The sequence below is a fragment of the Buteo buteo genome, chromosome 22 (assembly GCF_964188355.1).
Source record: "Buteo buteo chromosome 22, bButBut1.hap1.1, whole genome shotgun sequence".
Classification (NCBI taxonomy): Eukaryota; Metazoa; Chordata; class Aves; order Accipitriformes; family Accipitridae; genus Buteo; species Buteo buteo.
Window position 1 is genome coordinate 1,721,570 of NC_134192.1, and position 19,239 is coordinate 1,740,808.

The 19,239-nt window shown below is 42.1% G+C and overlaps 1 protein-coding gene across 1 annotated transcript in view; it reads right to left on the bottom strand.

Annotated features, from left to right (window-relative positions):
- Positions 1-19,239, bottom strand: part of C22H8orf48 (chromosome 22 C8orf48 homolog) — a 115,418-nt gene that overhangs the window by 29,521 nt on the left and 66,658 nt on the right. The window contains exons 7-10 of the mRNA XM_075053760.1: positions 7,802-7,890; positions 4,757-4,850; positions 3,631-3,778; positions 2,610-2,689 (exon numbers count right to left, since the gene is read on the bottom strand). Coding sequence (XP_074909861.1) covers positions 3,766-3,778; positions 4,757-4,850; positions 7,802-7,890 — 196 coding nt within the window. The 3' untranslated portion in view covers positions 2,610-2,689; positions 3,631-3,765. The remainder of the gene's footprint in view (positions 1-2,609; positions 2,690-3,630; positions 3,779-4,756; positions 4,851-7,801; positions 7,891-19,239) is intronic.

The following is a 19,239-nucleotide window of genomic DNA, read 5'->3' on the forward strand; positions in this document are numbered from 1 at the left end:
AAGACAGTTGGGACTTCAGATGTCCTGCTAGCTAATCTGACTCATTACAGGGCCCTTACTTTACTTGCATCATGAATAACATAAAGAAAGGCTGAAAGTCTAATTTCAAGATTATCTGCAGGGCTGTTTTTTCTAAAAACTTTTTCAAAATTTAGAGAGGAGAAATATTTCAGTATATCCATTTCTCCTGAGCAGTTTGAATCCGGTGGCAAGGAAAGCAAGAGTTCCTTGAAACCTATTATTTTCACGGGGACAGCAGTACAGATTTCGTATGTTTTATAGAATGGGGAGGAACTCACGGTCACTCTCCTCAGTTAGGAATTTTGATGTGGTAATAAGAGCTGGTTTCCATGCAGTTATTTTACCTGGTGTCTGTCAAACTATTAATCAACTTAGAAAAGTTGATTAATCAATGTTGAGACTGTTGAGAGAAGAATACATAAGAACTTATACATTATTTTGAGGCTAGAAGCTGGTGTGAATAATCAGGCAATTCCAGGAATGGTGAAGATGAACCAAATCTGTCTTCACAGCACTTTAAAAAAGAGAGAAGTACAAGCCGTACTTACAGCCACCATCACAAAACACTAAGAGCTCACTGTAAATTCAATTTCTCTTGGGAAGTGTCACAACAACTTCATAAAGCTCAAGTTCAAGATGATTTGTCAGAAGGCTGAGTGGGGTAGAAGCCATTAAAAATAAGTCTCCTAATCCTTTACCTAGGTCTTGATATATCCAGACTTGGACTACAAGCTGCATTGGTGCTGTGGAAGTCTAGTGGTACCCTTCTCACATCCTTTATTTTGCCACCAAGAGAGCACAGTAAAATCACCCGTTGTCCCTTATTCTCCCTCAGAACATGTCCACACATACTGCAGTCAACAAGCACTCCTTCATGGCACCAACTCCAAACTTTAATTTATTTGTCTAGCCTGCATGTAGGCAGAACTCTTCAGCAAAGGGAATGAAAGGATTTACGCCCTGCTTTCCCTCTGCCTCTTCTCTGCTAAAAGCCAGTCCCTGAGAACACAGTCATACTGGACCCATACACCAGCATTTCTTCTTGCAGCTGGGGCCCGGTTTTGGAGAGTACCAAATACAGCCACAACACTTGGCAAGCTAAACCACTACTTTGCTTGGAACCAAGCTCTATTTGGGTGACGTATTTAGATTCTTCTCAATTTTGGAAGAGACTTGGGGGGGTTAGAAATCTTTTCTTATGTCCTGTGTGAGGAATACACTAGCACAGTAATTAGGGCTCAGTTTTCCACTGGGGTAGGCTTGTTATAAATTTACTAGTAAAGTTATTTTTTAAGTGAATAAATGTAGTGTGCATGGAAAAGCTGACAGATACTTCTCATTACACAGGTCTGGCAGTAGTTCACCATTTCAGAACCATTTCCTCCCAACTCTCCTTTATGATCTTGGATATGGAGAGCTCCTGCCAAAACACAGCTCTGCCAACACACTTTATCCAAATTTACATTAGCTATGCTGTAATCTTCTGTCCAAACACTCACTAGGCAGTGCACTTCCTTCCACACCCAGTCCTCTATTTGCGTGTTTGCCTCTTGAGCCATCCTAGAGTTCAGAAGTTTCATTTTAGTCCCTATTTGCACTAGGCAATTTATTCCAGGACCAAAGGTCTTGCACACAGAAAGCCAGGTGTATCCATTTGGCAGGATTCAGGAATTGATGTGTATTGAAGCTAGAATGGGACTTCCCGAACAAGCTAGACCTTGAGCTTGCAGTCCCAACATGAAAAAGCTACGGCGCTACCACACTGCCCATGAGCTGCCCTGCATCTGTTCATAGTATCACACTCAGTAGAGGCACTGACTATCAATCCCTGCTTCAGAGAATGTGTCCTCCTGAATCCAGCCTTCAAAGAAGGCCCAGCACTCAAGGAGTTGCTGTTTCCACCCTACAGTGGAATGAGTATTTCTCTCTGCGCAAGGTATTGCAGCTGAAATGCCTCTGCACGCCAATACTGAGACTGGTATCTAGCACAGCTGGCCCTGCAGTATTACATCTAACCTGTCAGAGCTCATTTTCAATCTCGTTATTCTGGGGGCTGGCGTGCTGCCAACTCATCTCCAATGGTCCGGCGGCACGAACTCCCCTGGGGTGCACTTTGTTTTCAGATGTCTCTCTCCAGCCTTACACAACACAAAGCTCTGTCATAAAGCCTGTGCGGAGAGCAAGATTTCTCTGCCTACTAGATGCAAACTAGTGGCATGCATGTCTGGGTCTGAAAATCTATGCCAGCGTTGGTCTGCCTGTCCTTGTAAGCATCTCTGCTTGGTCTGACAGTCCCGTGTCTTGGCATGCTGAACAAATCAGAAAATAGCCTTCCTATAGAGGGAAAATCCTTTGTGGAAATTCGAGCTTCTATTTTCACTCTCCCTGTGTTGAACAGTAAGTAAATACGCAGTAGGTCAAATCAGCTGGAGTTGTTTTTAAATGTGTTTTCCCTCTCCTTTCCACCCCCTACACCTGGATCTTCCTTTTTGCAGTATCTTTTCTTGTAGCCCATATTAATAGTAGTGAAGTGTGTAAGAAATACTGTACATCTATTACCTGTTCTTCCTGCCCCACTCTCTGCTTACCTCCTCTGCATAAACAGTCAGACATGCCATGTTGTATGTATCAGCATGCACCGAGCAGAAATGTTTTCAGCTTCAGGTACCTTAAAAAGGAAAGAAGACAGAGTTTAAGGAAGTCAAGTCTGGAAGCACACTGTGTCCCCTTAAAAGAGTCCACAGATTATAATGATTCATAAAGTGCATACATGGGGAATACTGCTTGAAATTGGAAAGTAAAGTAACAAGTTTCCAATCTTCCAAAAAGAAAGGAAAAATAAAAAGAAAAAAACTCAAAAATTGAAGATACATACAGTGTTTTCTTGCCTTGCTAGATGCTTATGGAAGATTCCTGTAAATGACATGTTAACATTCCACCCTTGGTAAGAAACATGCTCTTTTCTTGAAATGCAGTAGAAAAACCTACCTTCCATGAGTATCTAAGAAGTGAAAGGCCTGAGAATGCTAAACTAAAGGAGCAGTTACATATCTCACTAGCAGAGTATGCTTTGGGCTTCATTACATAGTGAATACAAATGTAAAATATGCAATGTAGAATTTAAAAGGGTGTCTCTTTGAGATGATCAGGTCCTCTGCTGTGTTTCAGGTCTTGAATGGTCACAGCGTGGAGCGTCTTCATGTTGGTTTGGTGTTGGTTTGATAAGAGATGGATTTAAATACCAAATCTGAGACTAGATATTAAGTTTCCTAGATTTCTAAGAGTTGAAAAACTTGACCTGGATTTTCTGAGACTAGACATTAAGTTTCCTAGATTTCTAAGAGTTGAAAAATTTGACCTGGATTTTCTGAAGAGCACCTCAGATGGGCTCTTAGTCTGAAAAATCAAGATAAGAGAGACCAAAAGAATGACCAGCAGGCTAAGACTCCTAATTACAACCCTGTAATCGATTGTATCCATAGCCCCAGGCAAGCTACTTCAGCACTTTGCAGAGTCTGACAGTTAAGGAGAAGGAAGGAGCAATGAGCAGCAGTAGAGGTTTTTTGATGTGCATTATAACTTGCCATTTCATGTGGATCAAATAGTTACCAAGTACTGATGGATTGGTTGAGTTTAAAGTGCTACAGAAATCTTAATATCCACTCTGAATCCCCTGCAGTCCATTGTCTTCCTGATCCATATCCTCAAGCAGCATGCTCAAGAGCAGAATTTCTTCTGTGGTTGCTATTTCCCTCCTCTTATATAATAAACAAGAGAAAAACATGCCAAATGAACAGGGGTAAAAAAACCCAAACCACCAAAAACATATAAACGCACACTATCAGCATCGCTAAGCCCAGCCAAATTGCTAAAGACCTTCCAGAAGTAGTCAAAACTAAATCTATGCTTTGAAACAAGAATAAAATTGTTTGTTTAATCAGTTATTGATCCAGTCTCTTTAAACTAATTACTTAAACTATTCATCCTCATCCTGGCAGCAATAAACAAAAAAGAAATCATGTCTAGATTAAATGGTAACGGACATCCTTAAACTCACTCCTCCCCATTCCAGTCCTTAGGAAAGGTTGGCACTGCATCCATTTTTCTCTCCTCTCCCTTTGCTCTCCCTCCCTTTCTGCTTCCTTGAGGGAGCCCCATCCCGTTTCCTTAGCTCTAGCTACTGCTGAGCAGCACATCAACCTAAGTGTGTGCATTTATTCCCTTTGTAGCAAACTACATCTGTTGCATAATTTATGTCTTAAACATCTTTAAAAGTAGACAACTAGTGATAAGAAGTCTAGCTTCACTTGGTTATATTTTGTAACATTTTTAGTGGAACAAGACATTAAGAGGCGTGCGAACAATTTTGACAAGCTTTCTTCTACTGCGGGTTGTTGCTAACAAAAAGGCATTGAGGCATTGCACTGTCAGATTTAGATATTCTTGAGAACACATTTGTCCCCAGCACAGTAACACCACCAGCCCTGGGTTTTATGTTAGCACCATACCATGGTGCTGAAAGCCCCTGGGCTCAGCCCTGCTGATGGTCCAGCAGAGACTATAGGGTAAGTTTCAAATACAGGAAAGATTCCAGAGCTTCTGAATACAAATACCTCTTAGGTATCTCAATACTTGACTCGCCATTTGCATAGACAGCAGGAAGGTGTCTGGAGTATACAGAACAATCTTACAGCTGTAGAAAAAGTAAGCCCTACTGAAAACTTTATGTACTCACCTACTTTTCAATGGTGTGAATATACTTTTAAGTACTTTTGTCTTGAGATTGGCAAGTCTGCTTCTCTCCCAAAAACCAGTTTTCATTGAGATTGCTGTGAACAGGATTAATGTGGTCATTTGAAGAACTGGGAACAAAGAAAATCCTGCAGATCAGACAGTCTTAGGTTTTCAGATGGAAACATGGATAGCCTCGCCTGCGTGGTCTCTGTTTATACATACACACACACACATGCAGGCATCTATCAGCCTGTTGGAGAATGCTTAACTGCTTGACATGATGAGGCTGCAAATGCTAACTTTTTAACAAAACCCTCCGGTGAACATACTGTTCAGATATGAGTCCAGCTGTTCATACAGAATGTTAATCCCAAGACACTGACTTTTAGAGCATGGACCTTGGAGATCATTCTGGGAGTGTGCAAACCATCTCAGAAACTACTGAATCACTGAAAGATTTGGTCTGGTATTTTCAGATTCCTTGATCACTTCTGCTTACACCCAAGCATGACCTCATCCTCCTGCTATGAGACTCAGATGTGATGAGTTATTATCACAAATATGTCCCTATATGTCTGATACGGTGGTACACACCATGCAAAACATACTGATGCGTCAGCTGGCTCTGTGGTGCTGGCATTCGAGTTAGAGGATAATATTATTTTGAATTGGCTTTGTGAAGTACAATTTTGAACCCTATCTAAATATGAAATAATTAGATATTTAATATTGTGACATACCTGTGAATACCTATGACTACTCTTGTCTACAGTGACTGGAACGATTTTGAATCTGCCTGCTGCCAAAAATCCCACTTACTGCTGCTTGGCCTTGTGCAGAAACTGTCCTAGCACCTTGCTGTCCCCATTTAAGACATGTTAAACAACATGTCAATCCCACAGAGGCTTGCTATAAACACGGACCTTCAACAGTTCTGTACCAGTTGGCCACCTTAGAAAATTCAGCTTCAAGAAAGAACAGTGCTTATTTGACAGTCACACAGACAGGTGACATGCAACTGCCAATTTTAGTCCATAAAAATCATTCTCTCCTGGAAAGCCTGTAGCAACAGCTTCAAGCAGTCAGTTAACCTTAGCAATGCTCTGGGATATTCTTGAGGCTTTTTTTTTGAATGCTCATTGGTAACTATCATGGTCTGTACAATGCACATACGCATGCATTCCTTCTCTGTCTTGTTTTCTAAACACTTATTTCTCAAAAGCAGGGGGATGCCAGCTAGACAGAGTTCAACAACTGCGTACGTTGTGCACTGAAACACAAGTCTGAGAGGAAGGGGAAACAAATGTTCTGCATTTGCTGTTCTTCTTCCAGCCTTACCAAGAGTCTTAGCAAGCGAACAGGAAAGGATTGCCGTTGCATATCACAAGACTTTTCTCTACCATTGTAATCTCAAGTGCACTAACCATTGCTTTCCAGCACCAGCACCTTGTCAGGGAGATGATCCCCGTCTAATGGATCTCATGAGTCTGCATTTTCACCTTGTATTTAACTTTCAATCTTTTATTGACCTACTACTCCTTGCTATAACCCCTGGCTACGTAACTGCAACAAGAGCTGTAGTCTTCAGCAGCAGTATATCGTAGTCTTACATTTAGCAGCAGTATATCTAGACACACAGTTTACTACAATACCTTGTGTTTGCCATGTATGACACAAACTCAGACCATAATTTTGAAGTTTCCAGTAATTTTAAAACATGAAACTAGCATATATAAATACTTTTTCATCCACAGAACTCAAAGCATCTCACACATGTATTATCACTGTAACTGTTTTTTCAGCGGAGAGGGTTATATTTAATGTACAGAGAAAAGACTCTTAAATTAAATTCTTGTGTTAGAATTGAAGGAGACAACACAGCAGCAACCATCCATGGAACATCCATGTACGTTCTCTGAGAACAATGTGTCTTCAGGACTCCAGCTAAAAATTGTTTAGCAGTAACAAGAAATCAAGTTTCCAGCACTGTGCAAGAAAAGTGACAGCCAAATAAATTAAGTAACTTGTTCAAGATCATTCCAGAAATCAGCTTCAGTGCTGGGAACAGAACATATTTTGTCTACTTTCCTGCTGTTTACTTTATTCACTGACCCTAATGGCTTCTCCACCGCTCCCACAAACAGCCTGTCTCTCCTTTGTCTTCATATCCTCCCAATTATTTACTTCCTTGCCATAACCTCCCAGCTTGCCCTTAAGGCAAATGATGCATGTTGAGCTATTTTAACCACCTCTCCAAGAAAATCCTTCAAATTCCTTAACCATTTTTGTTACCTCTCTGACTTACCACTTTGGCATGGAGGCAACAGAATTGAATGTAAATACTGTGACTCCAAGGTTTCTGCAATTTAGAGTGATGGAGACTTGGAGGCATCCTGTCACTCCTCCAGCCTCTGGTGCAGACAGTCCCCAGGGCAGGAACAGGCTGCCTTCCCCCAGTGATGACTCCTCCACCCGCATGCTCCCTCCGGGTCAGGCAGTGTGTTCCCTCTGTCCTGACACAGCTCCCGTATTACCACGATTACCAACTACTAGTTTCTGCATAGTTTTGTCGTCCTGTACGCTGAACCCGCTATTGCAGAACCCCGAATCAAAGCCAATATCTCCCATATTAAATATAAGGCAGTCATGGAGATCAGCATGGTTTCCTGCAGCTCTGCTGATGGTATTAAAAATTAATTCATCTCAACATATCAGCAAAGCTTGCCACAGAAACTGAGGAATGCATTCTGCTCTGTTCTATACAAGCTTTATTTTAGACTTAAACTCGAGAATGGAGCTGACCCACAGCAGACAATTCAAATTCCCTTGCTATATGGACAGATGGTTTTGGGCTGTCATCTACAAGCCAGTCCAGCTGCAGATCCCAGAAATGATCTGCTTACAGCTGCGTCATTATGATACCTGGGAAGAAATCAGCAAGAAGTTTACAAAATATCTCAGCTAGAAGCTGCCCTTGCCTGTCAGTCTCATGATAAGGGGAAACCTAGGAAGTTCAAATGCAAAAAAATTGGCTTCAGAGACTCACCAGCTTGCTGTGTCCTGCAGTATAACCAGAGGCAACAAACTATGTCAAGCACACAAGATGAGTTCAAAGTGTGCAAGAGCTGAAGTGATCTGCAGAAGAAAATCAGTAGAGACAAACCTGTGTTAAGTAGCCACATGACAGATTAGCAAAGATCAGTACGATAATGAAGAGAATCTTTTGAGAAACAGGATTTATTAGGCTTCATACTGTCTTTTGAAGCAGAGCTTGCCTAGCAGAGGTGCTGTATTTCCATAGATTTTCCCACAACGTCCATGATCTGTGAAACATCAAGTAGATGCATTGATAAATTCTTTGACAAAGCTAGATTGGAACGTTTGTTTTGCAAAAGTAAAATGCATGTAACTTGTGTAAAGCAGAAGAAAAAATGTAACAGTCCGTGACAGGGCAAGAAAACCAGCTCGGAGTAAGAGGCAAAACCTATAAAAGCAGCTTGTGTTAACAACCACCAAACTGAAGAGATTATGATAACATCTGCAAGGAATTTTTGCTGCCTGGGCAACCCTTCAAGATCATGGTATGTTTGTGCAGAGCAGAGAGAGGGTGACTTTATGGATATTTATATGTTCATGGCAAAACAAAAGGTGAAGAGAAGAAGCAAACAATTTCCAGCTTCACAAAGTTACATTGGAAAGAGACTACTGTTCATAAAAACAGCAACAACGAAAAAAACTGTTTTTACTGAGCTGCTAAAATCGTGTCTTAAATTTCAAAATCAAGGCATGATGTTATTTGTGGAGACAGAATCCCATTATCCTGCCTGTCCCCTTGCCAGAACCCACCACCTCTGGAGCGAAGCGTGCCAGCTGTTTCACAAATGAACAGCAATTGCCACTGATGACTGCAACAGATAGTAGAGCCTGGCCTACTGCCTCTTACAAGGCTCCTTCTTTGGGACATTCTTCTTTCTTTCTCCCAGATGTAAACCGCATTTCCATTAGACTCGGGAGACTAACTGTGATTTCAAACACACTAAGAGTGAAAAAGCTTCCCCCAAACACATAAACACATATATACATAATATGTTTTCATTGTTTTCCAACCAGCAGACATTTGCCTAATTTTATTTAGTCAAAATGTTTTTGCTACTAAGTGCCTTGATGGACTCTTTCTGCATAAAAAACAACCCAGATTGAAGTTGCCAATGCAAAACTACTGAAAGCTGCATCCGAGCTTTCCTCTCTTTTACCACCAGTACAGAAACTTTCTTTAAAAGAGTGCCTGGGTTTCCAGCTCTGCTGCATCCAGCAGGTACCCAACACCCCTGTGGCGAATCGTCTAGTTTGAATTAAAACCAAAACAGAACAAAACTATCCCACCTTTTGCTTAGATTTTAATTCCTTTCCACTCTGTAAGATGGTTAGGGTGTGCCAGTTATAAAAAAAAAAAATCCTAATAACCAGCAGTGTTTCTTCTCCAGAAGGGAATTCATTGTACGCTCCTGGCTTATCCTTTACCATTAGCCTTGTGATAGCATCCACCGAGCAGCTGGGCAAGGTCTAAGCTACATGGTAAAAACCAGACCACGCTGTTCACCACCCAGGGCCTGAGCATGATGAGGTTCATTTTCTCTTCCCCGCTCCTTTGCTCCTCTGCACCCTCAGGTGTGTCCTGGCTTCACAGCTACTCCTTCGGCTGGCGGATGAGGTGGCTGTGCTGCAGGGCCGGTACCCCAGCCCGTCTGTCCGGGAAGCAGAGGGAGTGCCTGGGGTGGTGGCAGAAGATGGGGGAGTATTTCACTGACACATTTGCTCCAAGAAAGCATTCCTACAGCTTTTTTTTCCTTTGCAAGGCTCTCCCTCTTTCACTCTTTGCAGCACGCTTCCCTTAATTTTCAGTAGGAAGAATCCACTCCAGACGTGCCTTTTATTTACTTCGTTCAGGGTAGTCCAAGACATGGTGTCAAAAAAGCACCATCTCCTTCTTTCACCTGGGCGCCTCACAGAAACTGCCAGCAGCATACCAAAACCATGAAGAATTTCTAACATGGCCATATCCTCCTTTACTTTACAGCAAAGACTACTGGAGTCCACATTCCCAATGTAGAAAGCAGAAGAAATCCTGCATTGTCTTGTTTTGAACCAGACAGAAAGAAGTGCGATGCTTTCCTTCCCTCAGCTGTTTGTAAGATGAAATACTGACATTTTCCCATAGGACATAATCCCTCCTGAAATCCTGCTAAAGATTCTGGACTGACAGACATTAAGCCTCGGAGGAATTTCCACAGAGGCTATATCCAACCGTTACAATACTAAAAAAAGCCTGTTAATACTATAGCAATGTGACATAACGGTACCAGGGCAATTACATACAAGAGCCCTGCATGGTGTAAGTTCAAGACACCACTCTGATGCATGTGACTGAAGAAGAGTGAAGAAGGACAAACGTTTACACCGCTTTTGTGACCACAAAGATCAAAACTATGACTGAATTTCTGAGAGGTGGATGTTCAAAGGAGACCAATTTCAATGAACTGAGACTAAAGTGTTTTCCAGCTTTCTCCTGCTGTATCTATTTCCCTTCTTAAGTGAACTGTGTGGCGTGTGTTCAGCTCTGTGCTGCTGCAGCTGCCTCACCATCAGGACCCAAACTAGCGAGTTTAAAGCAAATTCAGGTATAGCTACACCTTTGCCCTCCCTGTAGATATACCTTGTTGGTTGAGGCAAAAACATTTCAGCCCACATCTCTCTCACCACTGAGCAGCAACAGCCCAAGACAAACGATCATCTCTGGGTTGGCGTCCTTTGTCACCTTGATACGTACTCGCAAGAAGACAGCCACCCTGGGTGCGTGGGGGGCTATTTGGGAGCTGGAACGAGCCATCACTTACCCAGCCCCCTCATACATTTCTTCTCCTGTCAGCATTAAAATTGTCAGATTGGCATTTTCAGCATGACTCTGCCAAGACGAACTTGAACTATGCATGCATCTGTCTTCTTCACATCAGCGTGAATCTTCTTTCACTGCTTCCAGGGTTGTTAATCCTTCTCCTCTGGGACTGCACCAGGACAGTCCTTTCTTCTTGAGGATAATCGGACTGTCAAACAGGATTCTAGAAAGGACGGAACAGTTCCTTTAATTTTACTTACTTCTTTATAATTAGGTGTTCAGTCCCATCAGAGCAGAAAAAGGACAGGCGCAAGTTCAAGGATGATTCTGGCATTTTTTTAATGGCATTCATAGGTGATGGTTAATCAGAAGCCCATTTCAGAACTTAAAATTAAGAGGAATTCTAAAGATAAAGCTAGCAAACATTAAAGGAAGGAATCAGAGGGGGTAGGAGGGAGAAAGAAGTATTCACTCACAGTAAACTGCTAACACAGAACTGTTCAGACAACTGAAAATGGGGGACCCATAACGCATAAGGCAGCCCCACAGGACAAACTTCAGAGGGCCAAAGGCTTATGGAAGGAATGGTTCCCTTCAGTGTCCCTTCAGCCATAAGACTTGTGTCCCACTAGCAACATAAATCTCAGAAGAACTAGACTGGAGTATATAAAAACAGGCATGTACATAAATCGTTGCAATGCCTCGCATGTCTAGACCTGAGTGTAGCACCATGCTCAGCACATCAGTGGCACACATGTTCTGGTTGCCTTTGGAACAAGAAGAGAAGAAAGAAGATATTTCCTGCTATGCCAATCTTTTTTCCCCCCATCTACACTGCATATACAAATTCTAATGAAATGCAGCCACTTCTGCATAACACAGAACACAAAACAACTGTTTTTTTAACATGAGGGAGGGAAAGCACAAGGGACTTTCAGTTTTACTACGTAAGACACCAAAACTAGATCTATCAAACAGCTATGTCTACAGAAAGTGAAAGACCATAATTTACCATCTCACCTCAAAAACTATTTTCAGCAGTATAAGGCTGGTAGCAGCAAAGTGTCTTGCTGGTTTATTGGTAAATCACAAGAGAGAGCATCTTCAGCTGAAGCATCAATGCCAGGCAATGATTTCTACACAATCCTGTGCTTACAGCCTTGGAAAATTGCCTGGGTGTCCCAGCAGAATCAAACAAGATAAAGAGAAAGCCATTCAAGTAATGAGTAATAACAAGGCCTGGAAAAGACTGCCTGCTTATAGGCAAACGTGGTATTTGCAGTAATTAATAAATGTGACAAGACAGAAAGGAGCTGATACTAAAGTAAGCATGAACAGCTTACAGTTCAGATCTGATACAGTTTAAAGTTTCCACTCCCAGTTTGGAAGTTCTGAATTTTATTTTTAAATTTATTTTAAAGCCGAACCAGCCCAGCACTCAGATCTGGGTTCAGCTTTTCATTTCACCAGAGGTGAAGAGGATTTGGGGTTAGAATTCTGGACTGAACCTACTACAACCTTAAACAATGGCATTCTGTCTGACAAAAATTCACCTACTTTACTGTGTGAGAAAATACTAATTGCAGGGTGAGGTTAGATTGAACCCTCCGATAAGAAAAGTCATTTATTCTGAGAACAACTTCTCTCTAAGCAGAAAAAAAAAAAAGGAGTAGTCTGAGACCAGTTTTCCATTTTCATTGTCAGGGCAGTTTTGGAAGACCCGTGTACACTAGCAGTCCCTGCTAATCCCTGCAGGACCTGTAACCAGATGCATGTGGGAGAATGAAACATAGCACTGGCCCCGAGAAGCATTCGTGAACTTTATTTTTTATTATTACAATTCACCTAGAAACTTTAACTATGACATAGCCATCCCTGGGACAGACAGCATATAAACTATCCTCAGAAAGAAACTCCCTGCTCCCAAAGTGTTATAACCTCATAAGTAAAGCGTAAGAGAGGAATGAGAAATGATCCTTCAAGACCACACAGCAGCTCAGCAACATGACTGGGGTTCAAATCTGAGTTTTTCTGGCTCCCAGGCTACAATTCCATCAGCCAGATCAAAGGAAAGCGGCACAGGTATTTTCACTCGTGTAACCTAAACGTACATCGCCCAGCTCACTCTCTTCAGCGTCAGTCAGTGAAACTAAGCATACCCAAAAATAAATGCCATCCCTTCCGCGCCAAGACACTACAGCAAGGATGGAAGATGCACCCAACACACTGGTTTCTTGATAGGTAGCTGTGGTGAAGAACAACCCATGGGTTGGGGCTTGCTCATCCATCCACTTGGGGATGCTGAGGCCGCAGAAAGCCAGCAGTGACACGGAGAAGAGGAGGGCACCAGGAGCTCTCCCGTCCTCTTTGTGTAACTACACAATCAGGCCACGATTCCCACTCTGTTTTTATGCTGGTGACAGAAGGTGAAAGCTTGCTATTCCCAGCCACATTTATTTATCACTGTACTCTGGTCTCCATGGAAACAAGCCATGATATTACCGGCTGCAACAGGGAGGTCGGGAGGTCTGCAGAAGCTGCTGGGAGCCAGTGGCACAGAGCAGAACAAATGCTAAAACTAGAAAAGTGTAATTTCTCTGCAAAGAGCAATGAAATAAGTGGCAGGAGAGTTGAAAAGCACTAAATGTGAGAGGCCTGAACTTAATACCACTTCAATTATTTAACAAGATTGTCTCGTCTATGTATTTGGATGAGTATGATCAAACCTCAGGACTGCTGAGGTCATCTCATCAGCGCTTACAGACAGCGCTGGCATATTGTATCTCTGCGCCCACTGGGCACCTTTGAATTGCTTTTTATCAGCCTTCTCTAGAAAAGATGAACAAGGAAAAAAAAACCCAAAGCCAGTCGCTCAGAGCTGAGCTTGATCCTACAGAAATCAGTGACATCAGGTGAGTCCAGACTTGGCTCTAAACAAATAAACACAGATGATAGTAATAACACAGAAATAGAGGTAGTAAATGCATGCCATGCGAGCCTGCATCTGGAGTCAGAGATAGTTTTGCTAGGGACCAGAGGCAGATCATATGATTAGTTCAGTACCATCAAACTCTCCTGAGCTATTTAAATGTCTAAACTGTGTAGAATGTGAAATGTCTTCCCTTATCCATTTAGTAAGCTAGAGAAATATTAAGTCAAAAAACATCTTTCAGACAGGGACCATAGGAGTCGGTGGGAGACACTGATCTGTCCCACCTCCAGTATTTTGCTTCACTTACAGAATGCCCATCATCCACTCTCCAGGATAAATGCATACAACAGTTAGCTTCTACAGAAGGAGCCGATGGGACTATCCCAATAGATCGTCTGTCTTTACACCCACCTGGTATGCCTCACTTGTACCACATGGTAACCACAAACACAGCAATCTCACAACTAAATTTCTTGACACAGCTTGTATACACCTCAGACCGTAACCCAACTTCCTAAGGAAGCCTGGGAGAACTCTCTAGCAAGGATGGCACACAGCAGCCTGTTACTATTTGTAAGAACCACAGACTCTGTTTTCATGGCCAGAAAGAACAATTTGAGTAATTTCATCTGATCTGTAACAAAGAGCATAAACCACATCCTTGATACAACCTCTTGTCTGAGCTACAGAATAGAGTCTAGAAGGTGAGCCCAACCAAAAACTCTGGTTATAAGAAATAATTGCAATGCCTGGACAGGGTTTCCTGCAATTCATCACTGGCATAATTAAAAACGAGAACCCTACCTCCAGTCTTGCTTCAACTCAGATTATGTTACTCATTTGTCTGCCACGCTGAAGAGCAGAACAAGTTTTGTCCCCTGTGCAAGACTGTAATGAAGTCACTTGTAACCTCTGCTTGCTAAATTCAGTACATTCAGTTTCTGGAATCTTTTGGTAGAAGACCAAAAACCAATCAATCCTGTATTTCACAGAATAAACATATGATAGTGATGGGTATCTTAAATATGTATTTGTTCATTTTAGCCTTTGCTTCAGACAGGCCATTGCCACTGCACTAAATTGCAAAGATTTTTCCACAAGTACCTAGCAAACATCTGAATTCTCTGAGACAGAGAATTGTTAGTGATCTCAGAGCAGACTAAAAAGACTCTGAATCTTTAATAACCAGGTGTTTAAGAAAGGACATATTATTTCCAAGTATTGAAGTGCCAAGTTATTCAAAGTTTTCAGCTGCTATGAAGTCAGCATTGGTCCCAAAAGCTCACAGAAGGTGCCAGAGAGCCTTTCTAGAGGCTGCCTATGAGCCATGAATTTTATTTTATTTTTGTAATTTAATTTGGAATAACATGTAAGACTTGCAGGATGCATGGGTAGCATCAGTGCAAAGTGGCTTGTTTATTTGTTTTCTGGCCAAAAAGCAACAGCTGCTATTACTGAGAATGTCTTGAATACAAAGAATTGCAAATGAACTCTACCTCACGAAGAGTTTGGGGACAGATTTTTAAAAAGCAGCTGTGATATATTTGCAAATTATGTCTAGGCATGCTTGTGAGCATCACTGGCGCTTCCAACATATCCACGTGCAAACTGCTGTAACTCTTGACATACGGACTTCTGCAGGTCCAGGTATCATACTGCCAGCAGCAGTTTTACTTAGGCAGTGCCAGCAGCAGAAGTATATTTAGAGTTGTTTAAGCAGAAGTCATGCACTTGCTTTTGAAATTTTGGCCCAAAATGTAAATTGAAAAAGTCAATATCCATCAGCTTATCTTTAAGAATCTAAATCTAGAATGCACAAAAGAACTGATTTGTTCTTCAGTTTACACAGGAGCTGCTGCAGCAAGTATTCATCTGATAGAATACATTATATCACGTGTATGTGATCAAATGTACATTCAAAGAACTTCATCACTATGGGAAAGTCCTACGGAGTTTAGTAAGAAATACAAATCTACTGACCATTTTAAATTATGCTCCAGAGCCCTGTGCCAGGTGAGATGTACACCAGCTTTGTACCTCGTCTTTCTCACACCAAACTGTACTACGCGCTCTTGGTGGAGGCAAGCCAATGAGGCTGTAACATAAATATGTCCAGAGGCAGTACACCCATATTGCCCTACCGAAAAGAAAAAACAAAGAAAGAAATCAGAACTAATTAGTACTGTAATGTGTCCGAGGCTAGATTTAGCATCATTCAACAACCACAGGCAGCAGAGGAATGAAGAAAAATGGAGCCAATTTGTGGCTCGGTATTTATTAGCATTTAGATAATATGCCCCATCCATCATATACAAGGCATGTTTCAAAAGTACCAGTGCTCCTGTGTCCTGAGCGCCCAGAACCCTTGTAAATAGCCTTCCTCGGATCTTGCCGAGAATAAAACACATTCATCTGGATGCAGCCGCTGGGGGAAGACATTTTTTCCTTGGGATGTAAATAAAGACTGATGATACAAAGGAGTCATAAAAGTAGGAGGCTGCAGATTAAGACAGAAGGAATCCACTCCTTCCTACTGACGTACATCTGTGATTTACAAGCTGCCAAGAGTAGCCATGGGATTATGGGAATAAAATCCCAGTTGATGTTGACAGAGACAATTTGAAAGCATCTAAAAATCTTCAGCCAAGTTGGCTGCTCCATTACTCAGCTGTTACTTAGCAGGGTGAAGAAAGGGAATCCCAAGACTATAGAAAAGGGCCTGTAGAGGTCCCAGAAAGGAAAACATTAAACACGATAGTAAAAGTTTGATTCCTCTCTTTATCCAGAAAGTAAGTAACCATGGACAGCACCAGATTTAGACAGGTCTAAACAACAGATCCATTTCCAGATGTTGCAACCACCCACTCGTGCAAGCACTCCAGAGAAGCAGTCTGGAATGAATTTTGTATGTGCCATTTAAAGCACAGTTTCATTTCTATAGGACCATCGCTTTGCACAGAATGGGTTCTTACCATCATTTACTGCTTAGTGTAGAGAAGGAGATAGAAGCGGAGGTTCATGGCTTCACTGGGATCTTAGAATGCATGTTGTTTTTCTCTGTTTTTGAAGTTTATTCCCCAGGCACTCCAAGACCAGACTTCCAGAAATCTCATCAATTTTTGACTCAACAAAACCCTAAGCGGCTTAAATTAAAGATACAGAAAATTAAACATACACTTAGGCACTTTGATAAATCAAGGCCTATAAAAATTAGACACCAAATTAATCTTTTCATGTATATTTCTGCTTTGCTAAAGTTTTAATGAATTTTGACCTTTCATCCCATTTCAGCATGGGAGACACATTAAAACATCTTACATAATTTCCAGGAAAAATAACTTCTTGCCTACCTTTATTTAAGAAAGTAAATTGTTCTGGGTCCTAAGTAGTTGTCAACTTGACAACAGTCAGGCTGTTCTGTATTTGAGCAGCTGTTAACTAAAAACTAACAAAAGAAAACAAAGCAACCCATTTCATAATCAGCATCTATCTACAACGATTATAAATCATTAGTATCGGTTAATTTATTAACATAACAGACATCAGACTTGGTATTCCTAGCACAGACACATAATTTCTCAAGTTATTTGTTTATTTATTTGCATAATCTTTGACAGCACAGTCAGGTTAGATGATCCATTTCTGAGTAAAATGGCAATTCCTGGGTTGTTACCAGTGGATACAAAGACCCAGTAATGCTGACAGAAGAATTAACTCACAAAACATACTTGACAAATAGATGAGCTTCAAACTCTCCAGTGGCTCAGGACTCTAATGAGGAAGGAGGTTAGTAAATAGGAACATTTTAATTCAGGAACAATGACATGCAATTAATATCAGTGCCATACAGCCACATATCCTGAAAACAATTAGGATCTGCTGAACGAGCAGCTACGTTTACTGAGATTTCTGTGCCAGCAAATAGTGGGGATAAAGAATGCTTAAAATAGCAGAAAATTGTAGTTTTATATAGCTATTTCTTTAAAGTTCAGCATCTCCCTTTTTTCTCCCCACCATGCGCACACACTCCTATGAATATAATTTAAAGGCAGTAATACAGCCGTGGTGCATTGTATCTGCATGGGTTTCATTCATTTGCACATCTACCCCATAAATAACCTCATCACCACATTTTGAGTTCTTTAAAGGGATTTTAAAGGTCAAAAATATATCTAAGATAAACCCTTCTGCATTCCTAGGCCCAAATCCGCCTTTCCACAACCTTGAAAGAGGCAGAAATTAACTCAGAGACTAACGAGGGGCTCACCTCACGTCTTCTTCCACCCTGCAAAGCAGACCAGTCTGACATCCCTTGTTCACTTGACTCCCCCCTCCACCACCCCAGAGCCCCAGGGCTCACCATGCAATGGCAGCTTCACCTCCCTGGGGTTATCTCTCTGCTAACACAGTGGGTCATCCAGCAACGTTTCCATTCCCCTCCAGTTCCTGGATCCCCAAACCGAAGACACAGTACTCCCAGACTCCCAGCCCTAACAGGCACCTCACTGACCTGCTCACAGCTCCTGTTGGAGGCTCAGGCTGCTCTTCCTCACCTGGCTCTGGCTTTGACTCCTGTCAGCTCCTCGTGCCCGTCCCCAAGCCCCAGGATCACGCTTTGCTGATTCTTACCAGCACAGCAGCACGTAGCCAGCCGGACCCCAGCCTGTGCCCTCTGCCTCCTGCCCATACCATGCCAGCCAATTCCTCAGCCCTTCCCAGCATGGGGCTGCTTCAGGGGGAGAAGGTCCTTCAAGGGGAGATGGTGGCACCCCCACCACCTAACTGTTCCAGCCCAAACTGCCTTCAGAGAGGCTGAACTTTCCCATCTTGCTGCTGACCCAAGGAATGAAGGGTACACAACCCTCACAATTTATGAAGGTCTCACCTCTGGGGTGGAACGTGCCAGTTGTTTAACAGTGCGTATAACAGCTTGAAAGAGAAAACAAAAGGAGAATCATATACTCCAAATGAATCTGCGTGTTAGGATGGTGCAATGTAGTAACTCACCCTGGAATACGGCCAATGCCAGTGATCACTGTCCAGATTGCCAGCATTATCTGAGCGACACCAGTTCCTCCCAGTACAGACAGCTGTGGCATGGAATAAAGGTTGCTACCAAGTCTAGCACCAATGCTACTTAAAGACCACACTCAATGGTCTGGTATGAACTGGTACCACCCAGTCTGTTTTTCTAAACTTGTCATAAATAATGTACTACCTGTAACAGTGTGGCAGCGATCCTCTCTCTCCCTGGCCATCCTCCTATACAGTTCTGTTCTTGCCTGTTGGATTAGCTAAATCATCCAGCCAAACTCATGGCTGAACTTTTATATCTTAAATTTGGCTCCTGGACAAAATGCCATTTGACACTTGAAGGCCTTGGATCTTGCAACTTCTAGAGTAAAGTATGTCAGCATAAGTCTCCTGCTAGAACAAAAACAAGCCTGACAGTAAAGGGCTTTCTCGGGGGATAAACAACTCTCCAACTGCTCAGCTGCTGCACCTCACGTCAGTTGACTGTAACAAATCCACAACAAAGACGGAATAGGGAGGAGAAAGCTGGCTAATTTCTTCAGTCTAGTCCACAAACAGATGCAGATGCAGTCATACCAAAAATAGGAAGTATACTCAAATAAATATGATAAATTAAACACACACA